The sequence below is a fragment of the Falco biarmicus genome, chromosome 1, assembly GCF_023638135.1.
Source record: "Falco biarmicus isolate bFalBia1 chromosome 1, bFalBia1.pri, whole genome shotgun sequence".
Taxonomy (NCBI): domain Eukaryota; kingdom Metazoa; phylum Chordata; class Aves; order Falconiformes; family Falconidae; genus Falco; species Falco biarmicus.
The window spans coordinates 9161647-9186908 of NC_079288.1; the positions used below are offsets into that span (position 1 = coordinate 9161647).

General features: G+C 53.6%; 1 protein-coding gene across 3 annotated transcripts in view; it reads right to left on the reverse strand.

Moving 5' to 3' along the window:
* Window positions 1-65: 65 nt before the first annotated feature.
* MYOCD (myocardin) overlaps window positions 66-25262 on the reverse strand; it is a 102794-nt gene continuing 77597 nt past the window's right edge. For 2 of the 3 annotated variants that reach the window (XM_056326521.1, XM_056326522.1), the window contains exons 3-12: window positions 21416-21471; window positions 16844-16919; window positions 14417-14578; window positions 10531-10706; window positions 9768-9893; window positions 8997-9259; window positions 8492-8645; window positions 6334-7287; window positions 3339-3396; window positions 66-2662 (exon numbers count right to left, since the gene is read on the reverse strand). In XM_056326521.1, the coding sequence (XP_056182496.1) occupies window positions 2097-2662; window positions 3339-3396; window positions 6334-7287; window positions 8492-8645; window positions 8997-9259; window positions 9768-9893; window positions 10531-10706; window positions 14417-14578; window positions 16844-16919; window positions 21416-21471 (2591 nt within the window). In that variant the 3' untranslated portion in view covers window positions 66-2096. The remainder of the gene's footprint in view (window positions 2663-3338; window positions 3397-6333; window positions 7288-8491; window positions 8646-8996; window positions 9260-9767; window positions 9894-10530; window positions 10707-14416; window positions 14579-16843; window positions 16920-21415; window positions 21472-25262) is intronic. The other variant, XM_056326523.1, reaches the window with a different exon arrangement.

Genomic DNA, 25262 nt, shown 5'->3' on the forward strand with positions numbered 1-25262 from the left:
ACAGCGGGGACGGCTGTGGCTGCCCCAGCTGGTGAAATCAAACAGCAAACTGTGAGCAGACAGGGTGGCAAGACAAGGGTTTTAATAATGAAGGTGTTGCTGGTAACATAGGTAAGGAAATGTGCTTGCTTACAAGTTTGAAGCTGACAGCATCCCTTTAAATAAGGAAATATATTTGCTGAGAGGAAAAAGTTACCTGGAAAGCCCTGTACAATAACGCAGTGTAGTAGCTAACACTACTCTGTTTCAAGTGCTATTAATATTCTCCATGGACCGGCTTCAAAAAATGTCTCACTTAGAAAAAGAAATTCTCTTAAAAAACCCCAACAAAACACAACCTGTGATTGTCTATCCTAGCAGTGCACAGTGACCATTTGTACAATAGAAAAGTGGTGCTTTAAATAGTGACTTGAAAGCTACTGCCACGTGCTTTATACAGCATGCAACAACGCCATGAGCTGGAGACACAGCAGGGGCTGCGGAGCCTCCTCTGCCAGCTCCAGCACCCCTGGGGCAGTGTCCCATGGGAGCCCCGGGGCTCCCGTCGGGCTCCTCCCCGGCTGCTGCATCTCCGTGTGCTGTCCTTCCAGTAACACAAATATTAAATACGCTCAGTCTGTAAATAGTTTAACAATCTTTGTCAGCAACAATATTTACTTTGGCAAAACCAGAATTTCAAAGAAGTAGACGTGTCCGTCAAACAGTCTGCAGCAAGTTCTTTGGTGGAAGCCAAGAAGTGAAGCAGAGGCTCCTTTTCGCCAGAGCCTGAGGAAGTATATTGCACAGAGACTCGTAGGAGAAATGCTGGTGTCTTCAAATGGGAGGCATCACTGCAGGAGAGCATCCATCTCTGCCGGCTTTAGGAGAACTAGCTCCTCCAGGCCCAGTGATTCACAGCTGTTCTCCGGATGGCCTTGCTCTGGGCTGAGTGAACAGTGATGCTGGAGTAAACTCGGGAAGAAGGGGAGGAATGGGAAGAAGGACGGAGAGAGGGATGGATGGCAGAGGAGTGGAGGCAACAAAAGCAGACGCTTGTACAAAACTGCAGCCACGCAAGGACCCACTCAGCCCTGCTCCACATTGCCGAGTGTCCATTTCTGGCTCCCCCTGCTCCCAGATCATGCAAGGAGGTAGAGACCCATCCTGATGTCTGGCTGTGCAGAGGACAGCCCCTCCAAAGCCTGTCTGTGTTTTCCATACCACTTGCTCCTCCCTTGGACCAAAACACATTACACATCTCTTCATCTGTACCATACTAGCTGGGATGTGGCAGGTCCACTGGGATGCCACATGCCTGTGGTACCTGCACCTGCAGCCTGAGCAGCTGCCTCCAGTGTCCAGAGCTCTCTGCTCCAAGGTCACAGGCTTCAGCCTGATGCAGTTCAGACTGCAGCTGGGATGGCTCCTGGGCTTCCAACCCCCAGGCACCATGAGGACATGACAAGGTGGCACCATGAACATGGTGGTCTCCATCTTTCATCCACCTGGAGCAGAGCTGTGCGGGGACTGGGCAACGCAGCTTCAAGGGCAAGGGGAAGGAAGCAAGGTGAGCCTGGCTGTATGGAGAAGTGTGCTTGTTGCCCTGGCTGGGCAGAGCCTCCCTGCTCCCACCCTCCTGGCCTGGGCATGGCCAAGGTGAGCCAGGATTGCCTGAAGGGCTGGATGGGCAGGAGGAGAGCAGAGGAAAGGGCAGCAATGGGCTCTCCTCTCCATGATTTCCCGTTGCTGCCCAGGTGAGGTCTCCTCACCCCACAGTTTCACCATGAGCTGCTCCAGTTCTCGTGAGAGTGACTGCTGAAACCGGGGGTGGGGGGGAAAGATCAAAGAAGCAAAACTCAGTTCTTGTCAATCAAAAAAGTGTTGTTAAAGGCACTGGTGTCCTCTGTGGGGACCTGTAGATGGAGGAAAACCAAAGTACCAGAGCTGTTGTGCTGTTAATTTGCAGTAACTAGAAATTCAAACAAGTTTATACGCTGGGAAAATTACTCCAGTTTCCCCTGGATGGGGCACGTTAGCGCTGCGTCTTCTCCGGCACGACAGAAACACTGTGCTGGCTGCTGCAGGCTCATAGTACGCTGCCTCCACCAGCCTCCCTTTCACCACTGCTGCAGGTGCAGGTCCATGCTGGTGTTTAGGTTGAGATCGGTAACATCTAGGAAATCGATGTTGAAGATGCTGGGAGCTGCAGGAGTGAGCGAGCCAAAGCCAGTGGCAGAGCTGGGGGGGGTGAGGTCCAGCCACTCCATTGTTTCCCACGGAGACTCAGTGAAACTCATTTGTAAACCGGAGCCGTCGGCAGGGGAAGGGGAGAGCTGGGTTTCCATGGGCGAGAGGGGAGTCTGTAAAATCTCCTGGGAGGTGAGCAGTTCATCTGCGGCTTTGCCAGAGAACCCCTCCATCATCCCTTCGAAGTGGGACTCTTCTCCCATCTTCAGCAGGGCGATTTCACTGACCCTCCCCAGGGGGCTGTGGGCGTTCAGCAGGACCTCGAGGTGGGCATCGCTGCTGCCCGGACAGTGCTCAAAGGAGAGCTGGGCTGAGGAGACCTGCTCAAATGGGGTGGATGACTTCGGGAGCGAGGTGCTGGAGTTCCCTGTAGACAGCGTTATCTGAGGTACTTTCTGGAGGCAGGACCGATCTTCCTTGGCATTGGCTGGCATTTCTGTCAACAAATGAGAGGGGTTTGAGGTGCTCTGGCAGTGCCCACCACTGCTGGACACAGAGGCACCACCACATCCCCCAGCTGGGCTCTTGGGTATGCCTGCAGGGACCCGCTCCCCACTCAACCCCCTTGGCATCGCTCACCCACCCTCCCTGTGGGACGCCTCGCACGTTCTTCCTGTCTGACTTCTGCTCCTCTGGGTTTGGACACAGTCCCTAGGGCACAAGCACTGGCAGCTGTCCCCATGGGGCTGGGCAGGGGTTGTGCATGGGCAAGGGCACAGGCAGCACTTTGCACACGGGAGGGCACCAGCAGTGCTCTACGCAGGAGATGGCACTGGCAGCACTGGGAACGGCGGGGGATACTGGGGGGTCTGCATGGGGAGGGTGCTGGCAGTGCTGTGCACAGGGCTGTTGCCCCGTCATCCCTTCTCTCTGCAGTCTGCATAGGTGACAACCAAGCCCTGACCACCCCACCAGGTCTGCACATGCAGGAGCAGGCTCCAGGAGGGCCAATATGCTTTTGAATTCAGTTTCAGTGGCTGCTGGCACAGGGAGGGCAAATGAAAGCTGCACTCAACTCAGCTTTGCTGGGGTGCACAGAGTGCACTGAGCCCCACGGACTGACGCTGGCTTGGAGGGGAAGCCCTGGAGGGGAACAGGGAAGCAGTGCGTACCTCCGCTCTCAATCAGCACGTCCAGGAGCTCGTCCATCTGCTGACTTCGTGTCATCTGCTGCAGCAAACGACAAAGAGGAGAGTAGAGGGCGTTAGGAGGAGAGTCCCTCCAGCCACAAGCCAGGTAGGTGGCTCTAGACCCCACAGATGGCTTTCTCCCGTGCAGGAGAAGTGCCGCACCAACGCGGGGCTGGCAGCGGCATTCAGGTGAGCACTGCAAGGACCCGGGACAAGCATGGTGAATCCGGGGAGCACGGTGCCAGGTTCCCCCCGCCCTGCCACTGACCCTCTGCTCAGTGGCCACCACACACTGCCTTTTCCCAAGGCCACCAGGACACACTGACTTTTTGGACCTAGCGCCTTGCACTGGCACGTGCCTCCTTGCACTCCCTGCAGCTCCCTTGAGGCATCATCATCATCCTCCGCTCCCTGACCAGAGACGCCTCCCTACCAGCCAGCATAAGCCCTTTTTTTATCACTGCCAACAGCATCACTGTATTCCTAAAGGCACCATCGTGACCAGCACTGAGGCTGCTGACAGACTCTCATGGGTGAGGGGTTTATGGGTGATGAAGACAGTCTTCCCCGTGGGAACAGCACTCCAGGATAAGGCTAAGGGATGCAGATGGCACCAAGCAGGGCACTTTGCTAATGGGCTAAGTAGAGAAGATGAGGTTTCCTGGTGACTTGGGAATGCTCAAGAGTCTGTCTGTTTCTCACATAGCCCTGAGCACTCCAAAGAAGAGTATACTGAGGTCCTGGGGTATTTGTGTGGGATGTCAGGACCCCAGGGTGGACTGGCACATTTCACCAGCACAAAAGATGCTATCCCATCCAGCATGGTGTCCGAGTGCTTTGTGGCAATCATCCAGCAACTAATTCTTTAAGAAAAGCCCATTCCTTATGGGAAGAGGTCTGTCCTACCCAGAGACCCCATAACGGGTTGTAACTCCTGCGTATGAGTTACATTAACCACAGAAGAATACCCTGCGCAGACCTAGCCCTATAGAAAATAAAAATCATGCAGTTACCTGCTTTACTGCATCCTCATAAGGTGGAGGCTGCTTTACCTCTGAGAGGGCTGGGCTTGACTTACAAAAACTTGGGGATGGAATAGAAAACTTTTGACCTGCCTGCGTAGCCATCTGCATGGGGGAAATACAGGGAGACGGAGTCAATGCACAGGGAGGCACGGCGGGAGGCCCAGCTCTCTTTCACCCCTGTTGAAGCCACTGTGGTGCCAGGGAGACTAATGATTTTCTGAGTCAAATCAGCTCAGGTAAAGTGCCTGGCCTCCTGGCAGGAGAGAGGGCGGTGAACGAGCTCTGTCGGGCTGGCTGTGCGATGTGGGGCCAGGCTGACCCCCGGCTGCTGCCAGAGCACAGGCACGATGCCGCGGAGCATCCTGGTGCTCGGTCCAGCCGTGACCATGCAGAGCCAGCGGAAGAGGGAAAGGGGCGCAGGTGGCTGGCGGCAGCCGGCTGGTGATGAAGCGCTTCCCCGGCTGCCTCCTAGCCCCTCTGCTGGGGAGCCTCGCCATCATCACCTGTCCAGGAGCATCTCACAGAGCCCAGGCCAGGGAAGACTGCTCAAAAGAGTCGCTGCCCGGTCAGCACGTAGGCTTTCTCTGTGCCTGTGCCAAACACCTGTATATATCAGTGCCAGCTTTTTGCCACTCCCCCTTCTAGGAGGGACCTCATCTGAAGGTCCACTGCCTGCCAGCTGCTGTCCCTGTTGACTTTAGACCTTTGCACGCCTTTCCTCACTGCCTGGCTGCAGCTGCCTCACCCCGTAAGAGCCAGCACCAGGGAACCAGCGTGGCCCTGGCAGGCAGGTTGGATCCGGAAGCGGATCCAGGGCAGCGGTGAGGCCACTCAGCCTGGCTGTACACATCCTGGCCACGTTTCTGCGGACATCGGCTGGGAGGAACCCTCTACTGCTTTTGTGTGTTGGCAGCGTGTGCTCCTCTCCAAGCTTTTGTACCTGTCCAGACGGCTGAGTGAGAAATGGTGGATGGTGAAGAGACAACTCTCTGCTGTGCTGGTTGCCTGATGGGGAGGCACAAGCTCTATCTGACTGCAGACCCCAGTTGCAAGCCCTAGGCTACCTTCTCAAGAAAGGGCTTGCCGTAAGACCAGGATAACTGCCCTCCTTCGACCCAGTGATCAAAATCCCTCACACACTCTTAGGAGCTGCAATGGCTCAGCGAGATGCTGAAAAACCCTGCAACACTGCGACAGGGCTCTCCCGGGGTGTAGGAATGGAGCCAGTGCTCTCCCAGGGGCTGGGGGGGTTTGTGCTGGTGCTTTCCTGCTGTGGACAGAGCCGTGCCAGGGCTCCATGGGGCAGGGGGAGCTGTGCCAGGGCTTCCCCACAGTGCAGAGAGCTGTGCCAGCGCTCCACGGGCAGGAGGAGCTGTGCCAGGGCCTCCCCCTGAGGGGAGAGGCAGCTGGGTTAGGGCTCTGTTATGTGCCAGTGCTCCCCAGGGGCAGGGGGAGCTGTGCCAGGACACCCCCAGGGGCAGGGGGAGCTGTGCCAGTGCTTAACCAGGGGCAGGGGGAGCTGTGCCAGTGCTCCATGGGGAAGAGGATGCTCTGCCAAGACTCTTCCAGGACACAGGGAGCTTTGCCAGTGCTCACCCAGGGGCAGAGAGAGCTGCGCTGGGGTCCCCTGGGGAAGAGGGGAGCTGTGCTGGGGCTCCGTGTGGCATGGGAGCTGCCCCCCCAGAGCAACTGGGTGCAGTGGTGGCAGGGTTCCCCAGGACATGCCCTCCAAAGGACCCTGCGGTGCCATCAGCTTCCAACCCACTGGCCATCGAGGACACTCCCTGCCTTTCCAGGCAGCCCCACATGCTGCCACGGCCCCCGGGTACCCACCCTGGGCACCAGCAGTTCTGGTCTGATAGGAAAGGCCTCAGACTGGGATGTTTGACTGACTGCCCACAGACATCAGTGCGTTCACCACCGCGATGCTGTCTGGGGTGCTCTCCACTTACCGATCCCGTGCGAAGGCAACTGTTGGTCTGCGGGGACCCGCTGCGCCCTTCTGCCTGCGAGCTGGGGGACACCGAGAGGAGATAGTGGCTGTTGGGGGACGGCGGCAGGCTGATGTGCTGGGGGCTCTTTGCAGCCCCAAGTGGAGAGTGCTGGGGGGAGCACTGCGGGCTCAGGAATGTCGAGGAGGTGATGGTGCTTTGCCCTGCAGGCTCCAAGCAGTGGCTATTTACAATGTGAGGCAGCTGCGGCACCCCACAGTTACTTAACTTATCCGAGCTGCTGGCCTGGCCTTTCAAGGCAGTTTGTTTGGATGCAAATGGACAGCTGGCCACTGCATTTTCTTGCTTGATGGGGACACCAAAGAAATGCTGAGCAGGCCCCTGCTTCTCCTCAAGGCCATTGCTTCTCTTTCGCTTCTGAAGCTGCATCCGTAGCTCTTCCACCTGTCTTTGCTCTTGCTGCAGCTTCCATGTCAGTTCATTGATGACCTTCTGCTTCTCCACCAGCATCTTGTCTTTCTCTGTGTCAATCCCTTCCAGCTCCAGCTGGATGCTCCCTCCATTCATGCTGCTCATGAGGCTTTCTTCAGCACTGCCATGAACCGGAGATGGCTGGAGACCAAACTGTGGAGAAGACATGGGCCCGTCGTTGAATGTGTCAGGCAAAGAGCCACTCACAGAGAGGTCGGAGGAGGCTGGAGAGATGGGTGGGGTGGAGCTGGTGCTGCCAAAGTGATAGAAGCCATTTGATAACATGCTGGTGGAGGACTGCGACTGGTAACTCGACAGGGTGCTTGTTGGAGTGACTGGGAAGGTGACAGTGGTAATCTCACTGAAGTTTGGCACCGTGTTGCTGCCACACTCCTGGAAGGGCCGCAGCCGTTCCATCAGTGCTGTTTTGGTACCTGACACAGGCAAGCCTCGTATTCGGAGCTGCTGCCTCAGTTCTGACACCTAGAAGGAAAGTGACCAACAATCAGTCCCAGTGGCAGATGAGCCCTTTAGAAAACCAAAGTTTCTAAACTTTGTCTCAGATCACAGGCTCCCAGCTTCCTGCTTTAAGGCTCCGACCTCCCAGGTACTCACTGTCTCAGCTGCAGCCACCAGAGTCCCCATGCACGGCCCTGAGCACCGCACATCCTGCAGGATCTTCACCCTTCCCAGCAGGAACACCTTCCTTCTTCCTCCAGGAACTGAGGCTGCTCTCCACGAAGCAGCAGTGGTCCCTGGGCCATAGAGGTAACCCAGGATTCCCTTCCTAGCAGTAGGTTTCTACACGAGCAGAGGATTTTCACACAGACCAGGAACTAGCTGCTGGCATCCTCTAGCTCAGAGAATGCGAGCGCATACCTTGGAGACACACACTTCGTGTTCAGGCATCTGCACATGGTTCAGGCATCTGAGCTGGGGCATTGCTATGGCCAAACTCATGTTATTTCTACCTGATCTTATTTCTTCCTCTAATAATGAGTATTGCCCCCAGGTCTCTGCTCCTAAAAGAACTTGACCTTCCCCATGGCTGAGGCTCCATTAGCAAAGTATGAATGAACTGTTAATGCAAGCGATTCTCCCTTATGCCCTGCCTGTCTTGCCTACACGAGACTTAGGTACTGTTCAAGGCAGTGCTCGCAGCCGCAGGCTCCGGGAGATACCTGCCTGTGCAGAGCTGAGCTGGGCTGGCTGCGATGGCCACTGAGAAGCTGAGTCACTCAGTGCAGCCCATGCTGACCTCAATGCTTCTGGCTGGTCTGCTAGCAGCATCCGTGATGTCCACCAGAAAACCACAGAAGGTATGGAGCCATGAGCTGCAGGAGCAGCAGCACAGAGCATCCTTTAGTTCTTGACCTGATGCCTTGCCTGCAGCCATGTCACATTATACCTAAGGTTTGCTGGTGCATGCTCTGGAGCAATGCACCCACAACAGCACCTGCAGAGCCGCAAAGCCATGTTTTCAGCTGCCACTGCTGCGCCCACCTCCCGACCCAGTGTGATGTACTCCTGGGTTTGCTCACAGCGCGGTGGCTCTGGGTTGCTGATCCGTAACACGCGGTCGCTCCCAGGTAGCTCAGGCTGCGGCACCACACCGCACGCTTCAGGGGTAGCAAAGCACCTTCAGGCTATAAGGTTCTGCTCCTGTGGTGACAAAGTTTGCACTCACTTTCAGATCATCCAGGTTAGACGGCAGAGGGCCTGGCTTGATAGATGAGACACAAGTCTGGCCTGAAAAGGTGGTTTTCACAGGAGAAAGAGGGGTGTTGTTGACAGAAGTTGATGAAGAATTTGAACTTTTGACCATTTGCTCATTTGATTGCCTGAAATAACAAAGGAAATTTGGGGTAACTTCTCTGTCCCCCTGGGGTCTCTGCGCCCAGCATACCATCTCTTTGCTCCCTTGGGGCTGCTATCTCCTGTGTGAAGGACTCCAGCCCCAAGGAAAGCCAGGCTGGGCTAGAAGGAGATTGCTGGTGATCCACCAGCAGGCGCCAGGTGCCCCAGCCAGTGTGCAAAGCCAGAACGGCTTTGCAGGAGGAGTGCTGCTCCCAAGCTTTTACATTTTATTTGCACGCGTCTGTCCCCCTTGCACTGGCACACACGGGTACGGCAGGGGAAAGTTCGGAGAGAGAGACAGGACTAAACACTGCTATTGGCACATTGCCACTCACTTTAGCTGGCCCTGGTGCATCCCTGGGTAGCTGAAATGTTGCTGCTGCTGCTGCTGTTGCTGCTGCTGCTGGCTGAGGATCTGGAGCTGCAGAAAGAGCTGCTGCTGCTGGAGGAGCCTGGCATATGCAGAGTCCATGGGTGGAGGGGACTTCTCTGCCTTCTGGTCTGGAGGGATATACTGGTGATACTTCAGCTTCTTCACCTTAGGCTTGGTGTCCTTGGGCTTTTTGTGACGGTTCTTGCTGTCACTGGATGATTTGGACTGTTGGTCCAAGAAGGAAAGGAATTAGCTGGGAGAAGAGCTCCTGCCACCCCCGTGAGAGCTCAGAGGCCTGGGACAGGGCAAGGGCAGCTCCTGCCAGCACCTTGACACTCCAGCTCCAAGAGTTGCTGAGCCTGCATGTGGGGGGCTCCCTCAGGGCCACATCCCAGCTCAGCTGTGCTGGAGAACACAGAAGATGGACAATGGCCCTCTTTGCCTCGAAGGTATTTCAGTGTTGCCTTGTATCTCCTTCTTGCTGCTAGCCCCAGGGGACGTTGCCAGTGCAGAACCTGAGCACTTGCCTCTAGCTATACCTTGTACTGTTACGAAATTAATCGAATTACAGTTTTTGACAAGGTTTGTCTTCCTGAATTGTTCCAAGCCTTTAAGGCTAAACCCCCGCACCTCCCACACACGGAGTGCAGCACACGGGTGCTTCAGGCTTGGATGCGGCCAGGTGCTCTGGGCTTGATCCCCCTCCTGGGCAGCCTGGTGGCACCAGCATTACCTTCACGGCAGAGGGCACTGGGAGGGTTGGGCTCTCCTGCCCCGCCGCCTGCTTGGGGCTGTCACACTGTCTGCCCTGTGCCGAGGCTGGCTCCGGTGCGTGGCTGTCGGCGCTGTGGGCGTGATCCTGCAAGGGAGAGGCGAGCCATGCCACAGGACAGGGGACGTGGGGCAGGTGCCAGGGGCTGGCCAGCCTGGATGGCCTCTGCCTGCAAGGGGCACCTGGTACCCCATTCCCCTGCCCCACGTTGTCCCCAGTTCATCCCAGATGCTGCAGTCCATCCCAGTCCCCCCAGGTCTATCCCAGCCCACTACCCCCACTCCCCCAGTCCTCTGTCACCCCCATCCATCCCAGTCCACCCCCATCTCCAAGCCTTCTCCGTTCCAACTCAGCCCTGTTTCCTCACTCGCCCCCGTATGCCATTGCTCAGTGTCCTCCAGCCCAGCCCAGTCCCCCCAGCCTACCGCCGGCCAGCCCCAGTCCCTCTGTTCCAGTCCACCCCACCCCAGCCCACATCAGTTCCTCCCAGTCTCCCAATCCATCCCAGTCCCTCCGGTCTGCCTCAGTCCCCCCCAGTCCACCCCATTGCCCCCAGTCACTCCAGCTGCCTCTGGTGCTGTCACCGGTCAGCAGGGACATGGTGGCCCGTGCAGCCCTGTGTCCCTCCACAGGGGGCCGTGGGACCCCCATGGCCATGAGGCATGTCCCTGGGTCTGGGTCTCCTGCCCCGTCCCCCAGGGAGGCAGGGGGCATTGGGCCCTACCTGGGGTACCCCAGCTGGGGTGGCAGGGGCTGGTTCCAGGGCCTTGGTGCCTGTCACCGGCTCGGTGGAGCCGAGGGAGTCCTCGCTCCTGGCCTGCTCCGGGGACAGCCCGTCGTTGCTGCTGTCCTCCTCGAAGGCAAAGGCATCAGCCGGCTTGGGGAAGCTGACCTGGGTGCCTGCCAGGGAAGAAGGGGCAGCGATCAGCGCCTTGCACTGAGCAGGGAGACGACTGTGGCAGTGGGAAGGATGGGGTGGGTGAGCCTCATGGGGTGCCACCATGCCTGTGCCCACCTCCTCCAGACCTGGACATGGTGCCCTGGGAGCTCCGCTGCCCACCCCGTCCACAGCCAGGCACGGGGCAGCACCCGGCTGTGCCCCATGGCCGCGGCTGGTGGGAGAGGGGCAGCATCTGCTCCCGGCCAGTGCCAGGGCCGCGCTGCTCAGCAGAGGGGGCGAGGGGGAGCCCGGCCCCCGGGGCAGGAGGTTTCTCGCAGGCAGGTGGGGCTGGAATAGGGAGACAGGCGTTGGAGCCACCCCCTCCATCAGCAGAGCGCCCCGACCACAAGCGGTTCTCAGTGGCAGAACTGAGGTTGAAAGGAACCCGAAGGGTGACCTGGCCACACGGTGTGAGAGCCAGCACCGGTGGACCTGGCTGCAGCCAAATGGCCCCGTCCCTGCCCAGGGCTTCCCCCGCACGACACGATTCCTGCCATTGCTTCCCTGACATGGCTTCTCCCCCCTGCAGAGCTCCTGGCACGATGGGCAAAAGCTCTTGACTCCCAGCTTTTGCTGATAAAGTGCTGAAAAAAAGCCCAAAAGGTCTCATGTGAGCCTCGGGAGGGCTGCAGGTGGGGGGCAGAGGAAGGAGCAGCGTGGCTGTGCTCATAATCTCCTCGTGCTCATGTCTGGCGTTTGTCAGGCAGCCTGGCACACCGATAGCGAGGTGACAAAGGGGGAAGTGGGAAGGGCCCGGGGACAAGCTTCCACCTGTCCCTGCCGCCGGTCTGGCAATGTGCACCTTCTCACCAACACGCACCCTCCGGCTCTGCCCCTGCCCCTATCAGGGAGATAGGCGTTATCTCCGCCTGCTCCGCGGGCACTGCCGGGGGACGAGGCAGGCGCCCTGGCTCCCTGCCCCGCACTGCTGCCCAGCCACCGTGGGGCTGGGGATACAAGAGCGACTGCGTCCTGTGGAGAGCCTCTCCTCCCTGCTGGCCAGGGCACGGGGCTCCTCTCACGGCCCTGGAGCAAGGCCTGTCCCCTCTCCGTCACAGCAGCACCCAACCCGGGTCTTCCCTTTGGAACTGCAACGCTGCAGGGTCCTCCACCTGGGCCGGTGGGAGCTGCTCCCCGTGACTGCAGCCAAGCGGGGCATCCTCCCTCGGGAAAAACGACACCGAGCAAGGGGGACTTGCGGATCTGCAAGACTGCTGGGTTGTCACTTAGCCAAAGCCGGGAGCCCAAGGGACCTTCAGGACACAGGGGCAGCCTGGAGCATGACAGGAATGTGCTGCATCCTGCTCCCTGATACCGGGGGCCCACGCGGGTGGGAACGCTGCCCTTATCTGTCCTGCTCTCGCCCAGCCCGGGGCTGGCCATGTTGTTTCATGATCCTGTGTCTCTGCTGTAATCTCAGGGAGAATGGTGTTTGCTCGGGGCTGTTTCTAATGCACTGGGTATTGTCCTCTCAAGCGAATTGGACAAAGTGATGACAAGGACCTGGTAAAAAAAGGTTCTTATATCACTGCTGAGCTATGCAGAGCACTGGCAGCCTCCTGTCACTGGGACGTTAGGGCTTTCTGTTGGGGTCTGGCACTTTCTGCTCACCCTGCCGGAGGTGATTAGAGGAACACGTCAGCTGAACTTTCCACTGTATAAACAGTTGAGATTCCAAGGTTAAAGTAAAATGATTTTAAACCCTGTCATCCTTCTGGTATTGCGAAAACAAAAGGCTTAACATTCAGAAGTGCCAGTGCTCATCTCTGCTCTGTGTTCAACCCTTTGCCCCAAACCCTGAGCACCACAAGATGCCTCTGACTCCAAAAACCCACTTGAGGATCCTTCAGCTTGCGGCTTTCTACTGCAGAAACCTGAGGGCTGGGATTGTGTTCCTGGTGCAGTTGCACCACCTCTTTCTCATGGCACCCAACAGTACCAAATAGCTCTGACCCTAATGTGCTGCGTGTTTCACCCTAAATGGGATAAAACTGGCTTACAGGACACATTTTTTTCGCCAGCAATGTGATAGAAGGTCATTGCGAAAGGGAGAAATTTAAAGCTGAGCAAATCATTTTAAGCCAGACTTTGTATTTTTAACAATTTTGTCCTGTAAATCTCCGTTTACCACAAGGTCCTGACAAGGCAGCTGGAGAGAAAGTCTGTGCAAACTTCAGGCACACTGGCTTAGCCTCCCAACCTCAGCTCCAGTGGATAAAGTCATGCTCAAACTGCCTCAAATGTTTATAAAGGGGGGGGGGGGGAGAGATTTTCCCCCCACTGTCCTGTACTTCGATAAGTGGCTGGGGAAATTTTCCTTGAACTCTTCTTAAAAATTCCTCTTGAGGCAGAGTCCTGGAACATTTCACCTTCACAGACGAGAGCTGCGAAATGCTGGCACGGAGCAGCTGCGGGGCCGGGCTGGAGAAGCCGCCGTACGTACACGGTGTGCGCCTCACAGCAGCAAAACCAAGAGCAGGAACGATTGCGGGGCAGGGCAGAATGTATCCGAGCCTGGAGTATTTCATGTCATTTTATCCTGGTTTCTGAGATGCAATGGAAGTCACAGCGCTTCCTGTTCCAATTCCCGCTTTTGGCATTACTCCTGTCGTTCAAAGGCTCCTCCTGTCCCAGAGCCCTGCCACTGTCCCCAGCTTGCTCTGAGCCCCAGAACTGACACTTAACATGGGATTGTGCCAATGGACAGAATCCCATGAACTGAGGAAGCAGAAGCCACAGAACAAGCAGTTCCCAGGGGGCAGAGCATCTCTCTAGAGCCCTGAGGGCCAATTTGGACATGCAGGGATGGCCCCCAGGCTTCAGAAATACGGGCTGCTGTCCTGGCACTGCAGGACGCTGCTGGCGTTCCTGCTCTTTCTCTGCTTTTGGACCTCCTTGTCCTGGCACCAAGCCCTCGAAAAATCTAAGTCACCTTTTTCCTTTTTTGCTTTGTGTCAGCTGCCACACCAGCCTCCCTACGGCAGCAAGGGGGACATAACTGTGGAGGACCCTGCCTCCCTCCTCCAGCCGGGGGCAGGTGATAGAGGAAAACTAAGCTTAGGCATCAGCCAGGCACTGAGTAGGTAGGAGTGTACCCTGCTTTGGGGCGCAGGCTGCTCGCCATACTCCCCAGCAGTCTAGCACCCCAGGGATGCTTCCCCATCCCAGCAATGCATCCCACTAGCACCGGTGGAAAAAAAGAGACCCGCAGCCTCCCTGAACTGGAACCACTTCCCCTTCACCCACTGGGATGTAAAAGCTTGGTGGGGGACAAGTGGGAGAGTCCAGGCTGGCCTCACAACCTGACGTGCACCCAGGTCCTCTCCCACGCAAGGGAGGGAGGAATGTCCTGTCTCCAGCAGTAACGTTTACACATTTAAAGCCTTGGGGAGGGAAGGGGTTTAAGAAAGGAGTTCTGAGGACACATGGCTGAGCAGTTGTGATTGTTGCTTTAAGAAGGGGGGAGCTCTCTTTTCATAGGTCTGGATAAGACAGCACAGACTGTGCTGGACTGGGTTACTCACTGTGAAAATAATAAAATTTAAGCAATAAATGTAGCTCTTAAGTCCAGGCAGGCCACTTCCCACAGTCGCTGCAGTACATCCTCAACATTGCCAGCCCCTGCCCTGCACCATGCACACCACACAACACGTACGTTCACTTCCACTACCTTTTATGGCCTCTTTCACAGCTGAGTCGACAGGAATAATATTCTTCTCCACCAGCTCCAAAGGACCCGGCCTGAGAGCAATCTTTTCATTGAGATCATCTGCCAGTCGGGCTCTTTTCAGCTTCATTTGAGTAGACTGAATGGACCCCTCTGCAGCTGAGTCTAAAAGGCCAAAAGGAAGGCATCAGTTCAGGACCTGGGGCATCTCTAAGCACAGTGCACAGCAGGAATATGCTTCCCCTTCAGCACAGTCTTTCTGGGCTGCAGCCAGCACCTAAGCATGGCTCAGTGCACAGCAGGAGCTGCTCTGGGGCTGGGAGGGAGGATGCTGGATTGGATAGGGCTGGTGGGGTTTGGGAAACGGGTCCTCCTCTGAGCCTTAGATCCAGCTTCTCCATTCCCAAGCAAGAGCCTCTGCCTACCAGCCTAGGCTTGCAAACTCAGCCTGCAGCTGCAGCATCCTCCCCAAAGCCCAGGAACGATCTGCAAAGGAAACTTCATCAAAAAGTTGTGACTAACATAAGGGCCAAAGCGGACTCCAGCTCCTGCCTACCAGGAGCCCATTGGCCCTTGTGACTAGTGCAGATGGATCCCTGCTTCTGGGGAACAGCTGGAGAAAATAAACATGAACAGCATTTGACAACTGGAGTAAATAGATTACACTGGCAAAAAAAATGCTGAGTCTTTGGGAGTGGGCATTTGGGGGCAGCATGACTACAGTGCTCCAGGTGCTCAAGGGAAAAACAAGCTGGAGGGGAGCACAAAAAAATGCAGCTAGATCTGGAAGCCACAGCCCTACCAAGCCAGCTGAGAAGTCCCCAGTTATCAAGTGTGACAGAAGAGCAGCCAGTTAAACACAACAATTTCCCAAACCTCTGGTGGCGCAGGGGTAAGTAGTGAGGGAGTGGGATCCTAAGCCAGACCTTGTCTATACCCTCAGGGGTCTGAAGTAAGAAGGGCTGCACCTAGCTTGTGCTCTCTTCAAAGACCGGATTCCCTTCTAGAAGAGATGCTGTGGGCAGCACAAGCTGCAGGGCTGGGTACCAGGAAAAATTCTCTGCAGGAGGTCAGCAGGGCTGATCTAGGCTCACTTCTGGCCTCAAACTTATAGAGAGCAGCGAACACACGTGAGCTCCTTGAGGTGAATGGTACCAGAATGTATGCCTGTGAGGCATTTAGATGATGTGAAGTGTCTTAGCTGGCCAGTTTCCATCACCTCTAGGTGGTCCTGTTATGAACCAAATGGACATGTAAGTCCCTGATATTCCAGGGCACACCTCCACGAAATGCAGGGCACGACATACAGAGGTGTGAGCAGAGGTTCCAGCTGAGATGTGTGTGTGGGACAGCACAGCCAGCTTGCTCCATACACAGCCAGGCAGCCTCTGCTTCTCCTCCAGCTGTGCCTGGCCAACCTGGTCCCTGCGCAGTGACTGCAGCTGCCTCCACATCTGGTTTACAGCCCCCAGGCCCCAGCTCCAGTCCGTATTGCTTCTATTACTTAAACTAAGGGAAAGACACTTCCCACCTGTTAAGCAAGCAATGGTGCTAGCTCATCTTAGGGATGGAGACCCAAGGGCAAAGCAAGGCAGCGGCATTGACCCAGCACGGGCCCTGGCTCAGCCCTCCTGTGTGCCAGAGGAAAAAGAAATATGGACTTCATCCATGTCGAGAGCAGCATTTGCAGTTGCCAGAGAGTGATCTGCTTCTTCCAGGTGACTGACAGGACCGGAGGAGAGAGGCTGCACATCCTCCTCCCTAAGGAGCTTGTTATCTCTGAAGATAAGGAGGGACCCTGCAGTGTGCTGCAGTCTGTGATGGGATGCAGCAGAGCCATGCCAGCTCTCTGGCTGGGAGGGGACGCCACGATGGGACAGGGAAGAGCTGCTGTGGCTCACGGACTGATAGCAGGGCTCACTCTTCATATGGCTCTGCTTGGGTCATCAACTGCATCGCCATGAATTGTCACACAGCATATCCAGAATTATGGCAAAACAAAAGATGCCCAGCTTTGGGAGGGTATTGTCACCACCTGCTACAGGGATTTCAGTGCCCTGGACAAAAAATGCCCCAAGTGTGCTTTTCTTGAGGATTAGACATTAGCAAGTCTATCTAACAGAGTCCTCTCACAGCTGTCCTCGACCCCACTGTCCTCTAAAGCATCTTAAACTGGTCCCTGCCAGAGATGGGAGAAAGATTAGATGGCCTTGGGTCTGCTTCTGTCAGGGAATAAACGTGTGTCCTGCCTCCTGAAGACCAGGTTTGGACTGAACTCCATACAACATGTGTCCCATTTGAATCTGCCTCTCACGAGCAGCTGGGACAAAGTCTATCATGATGAGAGTCCTGAAGGGAACCCGAGTGGGGCAGGACAGACATGAAGCAGGAGGCACAAGGAGCACATGGGAGAAGCTCAGGCAGTCTTACCTTGTAAAATGTGCATACTGACCAGGTCTGATCGCTCAGGCCTGCTTCTGATCTTGTGCTTGAGATAATCTTCAGTCTGCAGAACACAAATGCAGAGAGTTACCTGGCTAGAGCAGAAATAAGGTACAGAGAGTGGCTGCCCCTGTGCCATCCCATGTTTCTTTTGGATTTATTACAAACTGGGTTGAGTGAGCTCCTAAATGGCTTTTTTTTTTTTTTTTTCCTTACTCAGGCACTGGCTTGTTCTTGGGCAGGTGTTCTTCAGAAAAGGAACAATGTGCATGGAGCTGCTGACTGCTCACTAGATCCCCTCCTAAGCTGTGTCCTTCCCAATTTCCCGTGGGCTTCTGATGCCTGAAGTATTACGACAGCTCAAGGGAAGGATGAGACCTATTCACTGGGAGCGGTGGATCTGTTCCCAGCTCAGCAAACCGTGTCACCTGAGAGCTGCACCAGAGCAGCTCCAGTGTGGACGGTTAGCAATGGCTCCCGTGGGAAGCCTGGCACTCTGGGGTGAGCTGTAAGGCTGAGCAAGCCGTGAAGATGCCCAGAGTCTTTACCCAGGTCAGCCACGAGGCTATGCCTTCCCGCAGTCCTGCAATTCCTGTGTGTTGTGATTCCTCACCCTGCCTATCATGTGGGGTTGGGAAAACCCACTTTGCAGATCACTTCAGCTGAGCTTGTGATGAACATGGTCCTGGAGCCTTGTGCCAACTTCCTCATCGCTTTAGGAACAGAAAGGCACAAAGAGGTACACTAACGCTGTCCATTAGGGCCAAGAAGTCAGTGTTGAGGGCAGCTGACCTCAAGAATACAGATATAAGGTTATCCCTGGTGAAAAAAAGCTAGAGCACAACTTGGACAAGTTATTAGCTGTTTGCTAAGTTGAGATGCAAAAATAAATAGCACAAAAAATGTACATGGTTCAAAGAGGTTGAAATCTTCAGGATAAACATAAAAGAATAGTACAAGCAGCTGGAGCAAAACTGAAACCCCACAGTACAAAATGTACAGAATCATGAGAAAAAGATTTTATAAGGACTTCTGTAGCTAGGACAAGGCAGTGGAAAGTGCGGTCTGTGTTCCATAAACAGGAGAAATAATTGTGCACGCTGCCGAGATGGCTACAGGATTTAATGCCTTTTTAAACCATCCTCACTAAAAAGATAAACGGCTATTTATCAATCAGATGACTCAGCCAAGAACCTTCAGCAAGAAAAGAGAAGAACCTCCAGTTATCAGGTTGGAGAACAGGTTGGAGAACACTCAGATGAGTTAAATGTTCCCGAACAGTTTGAGATACACAAGGCCAGAGTAATAGCAACTGTCTGTGGGTCTCCAGGAAACCAGGCAAGGGAGAGCATAATTTCTTGCTTTAAAAGAGCTGGAGAGAAGAAACCAGGAAACTATAAAACAGCAAGACATTGGACCAAGTAATCAAACAATCTATATAAATGGATTTTGAAGATAGCAAGGAGGTGAGTAACAGCCGGGATGGATTCATCAAGAACAAGCCACATCACACCAACCTAATTCTCTTCTATGGAGAGATGACAGATTTCTGTTACAGGAATAAACATGAATGTCATGTAGCATGAATTTAAGCATGTTTTGACATTATCTCACATGGCTTTCTCATATTCAAGCCAGAGAAATTTGGTCTGGATAAGACTAACATAAAAAAGGAGCATAGCTGTGGGTCACCAGGGGAATTAGCAATGGCTCGCAGTCTAAGCAGAAGAATATATCAAATCATGTTACACAGCAATTTTTCCTACTAGCCAATGTATTCATTAATGCCTTTGATGACAGAAGACATACTTCTTAACTCTGAATCATTCGAGGCTAACAGATCACAACGCAACACGATTTGGAGGAACTGAAGTATCAAACGTATCTGAAATACATTTGATGTAATTTCAAGAAGGACATTTGGAAAGGGCTGCGTTCAGGTCACAGCTAGCCACAGCTAAGCCAGCTGATTAAGCACTGGGGTGGATGAAGGCTTAATTCACCAGAGATGCTTCTGTAGTGGTCACTGGACAGTGGCCTTACGCAGAAATCATTTTCTCCATAAACAGAGAAAAAAATATAAAAGGCTCTGGAGAATCTAGTGATCAGCAGCTGAACCACATGCCGAGACCAGCAGGCAGGTTGCGAGGAGGCACAACGAAGGATGTTGGATAGGTCCTGGGAATAGCAGGGGCCTGTTCTGTGCCCTGCATCTGAAAGGGTCCATGAGAAGGGTCTGGGTGACAGCTACAGAAGTCGTTATTGAGCCAGAGATGGGAGAGGTTGAAGGAAGGGGAGGTTGGTCAGGCCAGGGGTGAGATAGCTATGGGGAAACAGGCTGCAAAATACTTTAAAAAAGTGTTATAAGAAAAGATAGACAGTTTTGCATGTACATGCATATAGGAGAAAAAGCAATGGGCTGAAACTTCAACAGAGCAGCTTGGGCTGGGGCTTGGGGGACACCTGCTAACAGCACAGGACAGAGGGCACAGGAGCTGGGGTGGGATGTCCCTCGGTGCTCACACATCTGTCAGGAATGACCCAGACAGTGCTGTTCTGCTCTGAGGCAGAGGCACGACAGCTGTCCCCCCCCCAGTCCCTCCCTGCCACGCTTGCTGGGGTGCTGGGAGTGTGTGCCGAAGCCCTGCCGAGCCAGACTGCCGAAGAGAGTCAGCCTGCCCTCCGTCCTCCAACCCAGCAATCTGTTACAGGACACTGACTTCAAAGTCTGCTGCACTGGCCTGATGCCAGCCTCTAACATAGCCACTGACACGTTTAAACAAATAATAGACATTTTGTTTACTGAAGTCTTCACAATTCCTTACCCTCCCCCTCCCTATTTTTTTTCCCTAGTTTATTTTCACCAGCACGATCCCTCGCTTGGGCCACGCGTAGGTTTGCCTGGTTCCCGTGCCAGGTCAGAGCAAGCTGGTGTCTGCACCCATACGCTACTAAATTCTCCTGATGGATATCCAACTAATCCTCAGATCAGGTCCCGACTTGCTGTCCTACAGCTGTGGCACTGTTTGTATTGAACCCAGCGTTCACACTGTGTTAGCCTGACTTTCTGCAGTGAATTCAATTCCTTTTGACCTTTGCTGTTTATAAGCTGTATTTGTGTCACTGGGGTGCAAATGGTGGAGAAAGACTTCAGATGTGGGTTTTTTAGTGTCAGCTGAAGCAGAAGAGCTTTCAAAACATATGAAAATGTTTATTGTTATCTGCTTTCTGTTTGCAGAAGATTGGTTTGGAGGAATATCAGCTAAACAACAAATGCCATTGAGTAATTATCTGGAAACAGCCGCTGCTCCTTCCCTGTGACAGCTCTAAGCAGGGCATCCTTGCAAAGGAGTGTATGTTTGTTATGGGCTGTGCTCATTAGTGTCTTTGTTAGTGTGCTCCAAAAAAGCATGCAGTTTGGGAGAGACTAGACCATCCTTCCCTTTTCCCCAGGCAACCAGCCAGTGAAAGCTTTTGAAGAGAAAGACAAAGAGACAGAAATGTATACTTAGACTGTAAAATATATGACACTTCAAGGATACTTTGGATTGCTTGAAATTTCATAAGCATACTAATTTTTCAGAGTCATATTGTATTCCTTATGCTAGCCGTTTATTACCGCAGCAGATTTGGGGCAAGTGATTTGGAGTGTGTTTAAGTTCAGAAGAGCTCTTCTCCATATTTCACAATCATTCTTCCTTGCAAAAGTCCTTTTCCGTGTGGCTGCAAGCACGTTTTTGCAGATTAACGGAACAAACTCTTGTGTTTAAGCAAAACCTGCATGACTGCTGACTGTTCCCTTTTCAGTGGACATCACTGCAGATTGGCCAAGGCTGGGTGGTGGGCGCTCGGAAAGCAGCGTGATTTCCCAAAATGATCGCATCGCAGTGTTTCGATGTGTTCTGGAAATGGCCACTTATCTTATCTATGCCTTCAGCAATATTTAGGGAAGCCGGAGCGCAGTTAGATAATGGGGCTGGTGGGAGCCTGGCCCACTTAGCTGCCTGGATGCTGTGTGCCCTAATGGCCAAGCTGCACTGCTGAGCTAAAAGCCAGGCTCCTCTCTGATGACAAGCGTGAGCTCCCTAGGGACTCGGGTGACAAAGGACATCTGCATTCCTCCTGCACACTTGCTAAGTAGTTAGGCTCCTGCAGTCCTCTTTGCTGCTGGCCCTGCTTTAACCCCGCTGCCTTGAGCAGCAGAGAGCCACCAGCACAGCAAGGAGCAGGCTGTGGACCTGGCCGGAGAGGGGAACAGCACCACGCTCTGCCCGCAGCCGCTGCTGAGAGACAGGGGCTGCTGTAAAAGCCCACAGCTCAGGGCACGGATGGCCCCTCTGCCCTTTTGAAGCTTCCCTGCTTGAAGAAGGCTGCCCCAGAACCCTGTCTTGGCCCCACCACATCTGGAAGCAGGGGACATGCCCTGACCCTCATCCTTGGCCACAGAGCCTGAACGGAGGGTGCCCGAGGAGGGGACAGTGGTGGCAGGTGCTTTCAAACCCCGCAACTCATGCACAGCGAGCCCACGTGCTCCCTCATCGGAACGGCTGCAGGAGTTACCTTGGCTCGCTCCAGACTTTTTCGCTGTTCATGGAATGCGGATGGGCTTTTCAGTGCTGCAACAGGAAAGAGAGAGGAGCGGTCAGCACAGGAGCGGAAGCAAGCAGCCACCAGGATATTCAGCAACAGCATTTTAATGAGTGCTATAAAAATAGCGACACAAACTAGCTGTTCTCTTTATTGCGCTGACTAAAAATAACTCAGGAAAGCTCTGGGAAATCCCGTGCTCTCAGCCAGCCTGTGGCAAGAGAGCAGGGGGGACGCGGAGCACGGGGAGCGCCAGAGGCACACAGTCAGGGAGTGGGTGCAGGCTTTGAAACGTAGTGCTCCGTGGGACACGGCAGAGAGTGGATGTGGCTTTTCCCTGAGTGCTTCCTGCAGGTCGTGGAGAGCACCACAGCCCCAGAAGACAGATCTGGGAAGAGCAACAATCTGAGAGGGGATCTCACCTGCAAGGCAAACCTGAACCTGACTGAGGGCTGAGGCCAGCAGGAAAACTGAAAAGACCTGCCTTGCCCCCTGGGGCCATGTGAGCACTGCCTCCAGCGAGGGTACTTCAAGGCCCCCCAGCTGTGGCTCTCTGTCCCTCTTCCATCACTGACTACCCCTCTGTCTCTCACTGGACATTTGTCCCATCCCCTGCCCAGAAGCATGTGTGACATGTGGCAGGCAGCTGCCTGGCCAGGTACCAGACAGCAGACCATGCCCCCAGCATCTCCTGACACCAAGGAGGAATAACCCAGAGGGGCTCCTGAAAAAAGGCCAGTGAACCCTGGCTCTTGGACCAGTGATCACCAGTCCATGGAGCAGTCTGCACTGGAGTCATGGAGAACCTTGCGCATTTCCTTGTTTGGTTCAGCAGAAATAGGAGCAGAATTTGTGTGGTGAAGGGGTTAATATTTCTCAGATCCTGCCAAAAAAAATTTCTGTCTGTGTAAGCAGGCAAAATTAACTGTTACCATCAGGACAGGGAAGGGGAAGATGTCCTGACCCACAAAACCAGTCTGCTACAGCTCCTTGTTTGGCACCAAGAATTCCCTTTCCACCTTCTGAATGGGACCCAACAGGGGCAGAAAGTATCTTCACGCAGGACATGTTACTCTCCATCGGTCTAGAGGAGGATAAAGAGAAGACTGGGGGCAGATAGGAACTGTCTGGGGGGCCTCTGAATTGGCTGTCAGCAGGCAACACGCAGGGCAACCCCCATAACCTCCAGTAAATCACGATAAAACACAGAAGGCACATTCCTGCTCCTAACATTTGGAAAGCAGACATACAGACAAGCTAGCGTTACTGTGCCATGCTCCGGTGAGCAGCCGTGAGGGCTTGTGACAGCTGGTTTAATCAGAAGCAAAATAAAATGGTGCACACGAGAAAATGAAGTTAGCAAGAGAGATGACTTTTACAGCCCTGCTCACTGTGAAGTCCTGCCACTGGGAGCGTGCTATGGGCACTGACCAAACACCATGCTATTCAAGAGGAAAATGTTGCAGAATTTAGTCATTTACCAAGATTTTTGCAGGAATTATGTGGATGCTGCAGCTTGTATTAGTCTGCAAAACAAATAAAGACATCGCTAGCACCGGTTCTTCAGACAATTTGTCAGGGGATGACATGTCAGCTTGAAATGGCTGAGGCTCTGGAGGCAACAGGGCAGAGCTGCTGTGCTTAGCATTGATAACCTTGGCACTATTGCCTCTGCGGTTTCAGTTAGAGGATGAGGTGCTGGTTACAAGAAGGTCTTTACTTCAAGCACAGCTATTTCTGCAGCCCATCACGACAGGGGGAACCTTGCTTTGAGGAATCTTTGATCCTGCAGGCTGTCTCCCCTTCTTTTTGGGTGGGTGAACAGGATCTGGCTGGGGTCCAGGGCAGGCATCTGTGTGGGTCTAGGGAGAGGGTTCCTCTCTTCTCAGCCCTACAGCCTGCCCTTCTGCAAATGACTCCACATGCTCTTGATTTAAAATGCTTTTGCTGGGTCTGTACCAGTTTCACTGGGACAATAAAACTGCCTGTGTTGTTGCATGAACTGGAAACTTCCTACTCAGTGAGCCTGAAGAGTGGGGCAGGCTTTGCTTTCACCTGCGCTCCAATGCATCAGGAACGTGGCTGTGTCTCAACAAACCTGGATCTCCCCTTGCTTTCAGAGGATCCTCCATACACAGTCACAGGGCTGAAGGAACTCAGGGGCTGCTCTTGCCTACCAGTCTGCGCCTGTCTTTTATTTGTAGACACTTTGTCAGTAGTGTTGGTTGTTTTGCCAGCCAGTTGTTCGATTTACTACCTGAAAACATCAGACAATCAGAGTCCAGCCTTGAACCTGAAGTCTTGAGCTCCTGAGCATCCTCCTTTAGGCAGTTTCCTGCCTTCTCCAGTGACGGGGCATCTGAATATTCCACATTTCTTAGAGCAGCATCCAGGGGAGTGTGAACAGAGCTCAGGTAATGCAATGGCATTAATCTTTTCCAGTCAAACCAAACACAAACCGGGCTTCGCTAAGGATATTCATCTCACTGCACTATGCTTGGGTAACACTGATACTTCTCCTTGCGCTACGCTCTTGGATACCCAAAACCAGACAGTTTCCTAGGACTTACTCCAATGTTTCGTGCTTACTGTGCTATAGCTGCACTGCTGAACAGCTCAGGAGGCTCTGCATATAGTCACCAACTCCCCCTCCTACCAGGGTTTGTACAAGACCTTCAAGTCTTCTGTCCAGTGGTATTCTGTCACTCTGACCTTCCGTCTCTCTTTATAAAATGGACCAGTAGGGAAAAAAAGTTTCTCTGACCTGACATTATACCAGCAGAAAATGTATGCAATGAGTTGAAAGCAATCCTTGTGGAGAATCCGATGTGCAATGTGGGGCCAAGTGCACGCTCCAAGCTGGGAACCAAACCTGACTCTCACCGGGGAGACCAGCAATGCCCATCTCTTCTCTTTCCAGAAGGGCTATTAACTATTGTAGCTTATAGCCATATGGGTTCCTTTCTTACCCTCCTGCCAGGCATATGAATCGAGATCCTGTCCCGGTGCATCTCCCAGAGCCCACCTCTCCTCAGATGCGGTGGTTCCCAGAGCCAACAGGGCATGGGAAGATGTGGTAAACAAAGACTTGTTTTTTCATAAGGAATGACTGCACATGCTCAAGTCATGGGGAAGCTGGCTGGGGCTTCCATGTATTAAATGCTAAATGTCTGACACTTCCTCCTGAGGTCAAATTCAGCAGTTAAGTTCTTCATGTTTGTTTTTATAATGGCAAAAGTGCCTTTTCTTCTATTACTTTGAGTGAACTGTGCTCAAGCTTCCCAAAATGGCCTTCTTGGACAGAAACCAGACTGCAAAAATATCAGCCTACAAGCTGGGAGTGCAAAGAAGCCATAAGGAACAGGAAAATACCCTTTAGTTAGTATCAAATAAATTTGGCTTAGTATGTGGACTGCAACATGTAAGGTTTAATTGTTAGGTGCCACGTGTAAAAGTGCAGTCGCACGCACTCAGCCTTGCGGAGCCGTGTCAGGTATGCAAACCTCTCAGTCGGCCCTATTGCTCCATATGTGTGCAACGGGGCGTCCTGCACCTTATCTGAGCATGCCCACTTGTACGGAGTAGACTTAGCAGTTCAGGAGATGTTAGACATATTTTTTGCCCACTGACTGTATCGCCAGTGTTTGCAATGCTATAACAAATATCACAATATTTTGCTTAAAGCTCCAACTCCTGGAGTCTTGTGATGAGAATGCTTGCCCTTTGGTGGCAGGCAGCATAAAATCTGCACGCTTAAAGAAACAGAAGAAAAATTGAAAGCATGTGCGTTATCAGTCTTAAAACTGTGTGATCATTTTGA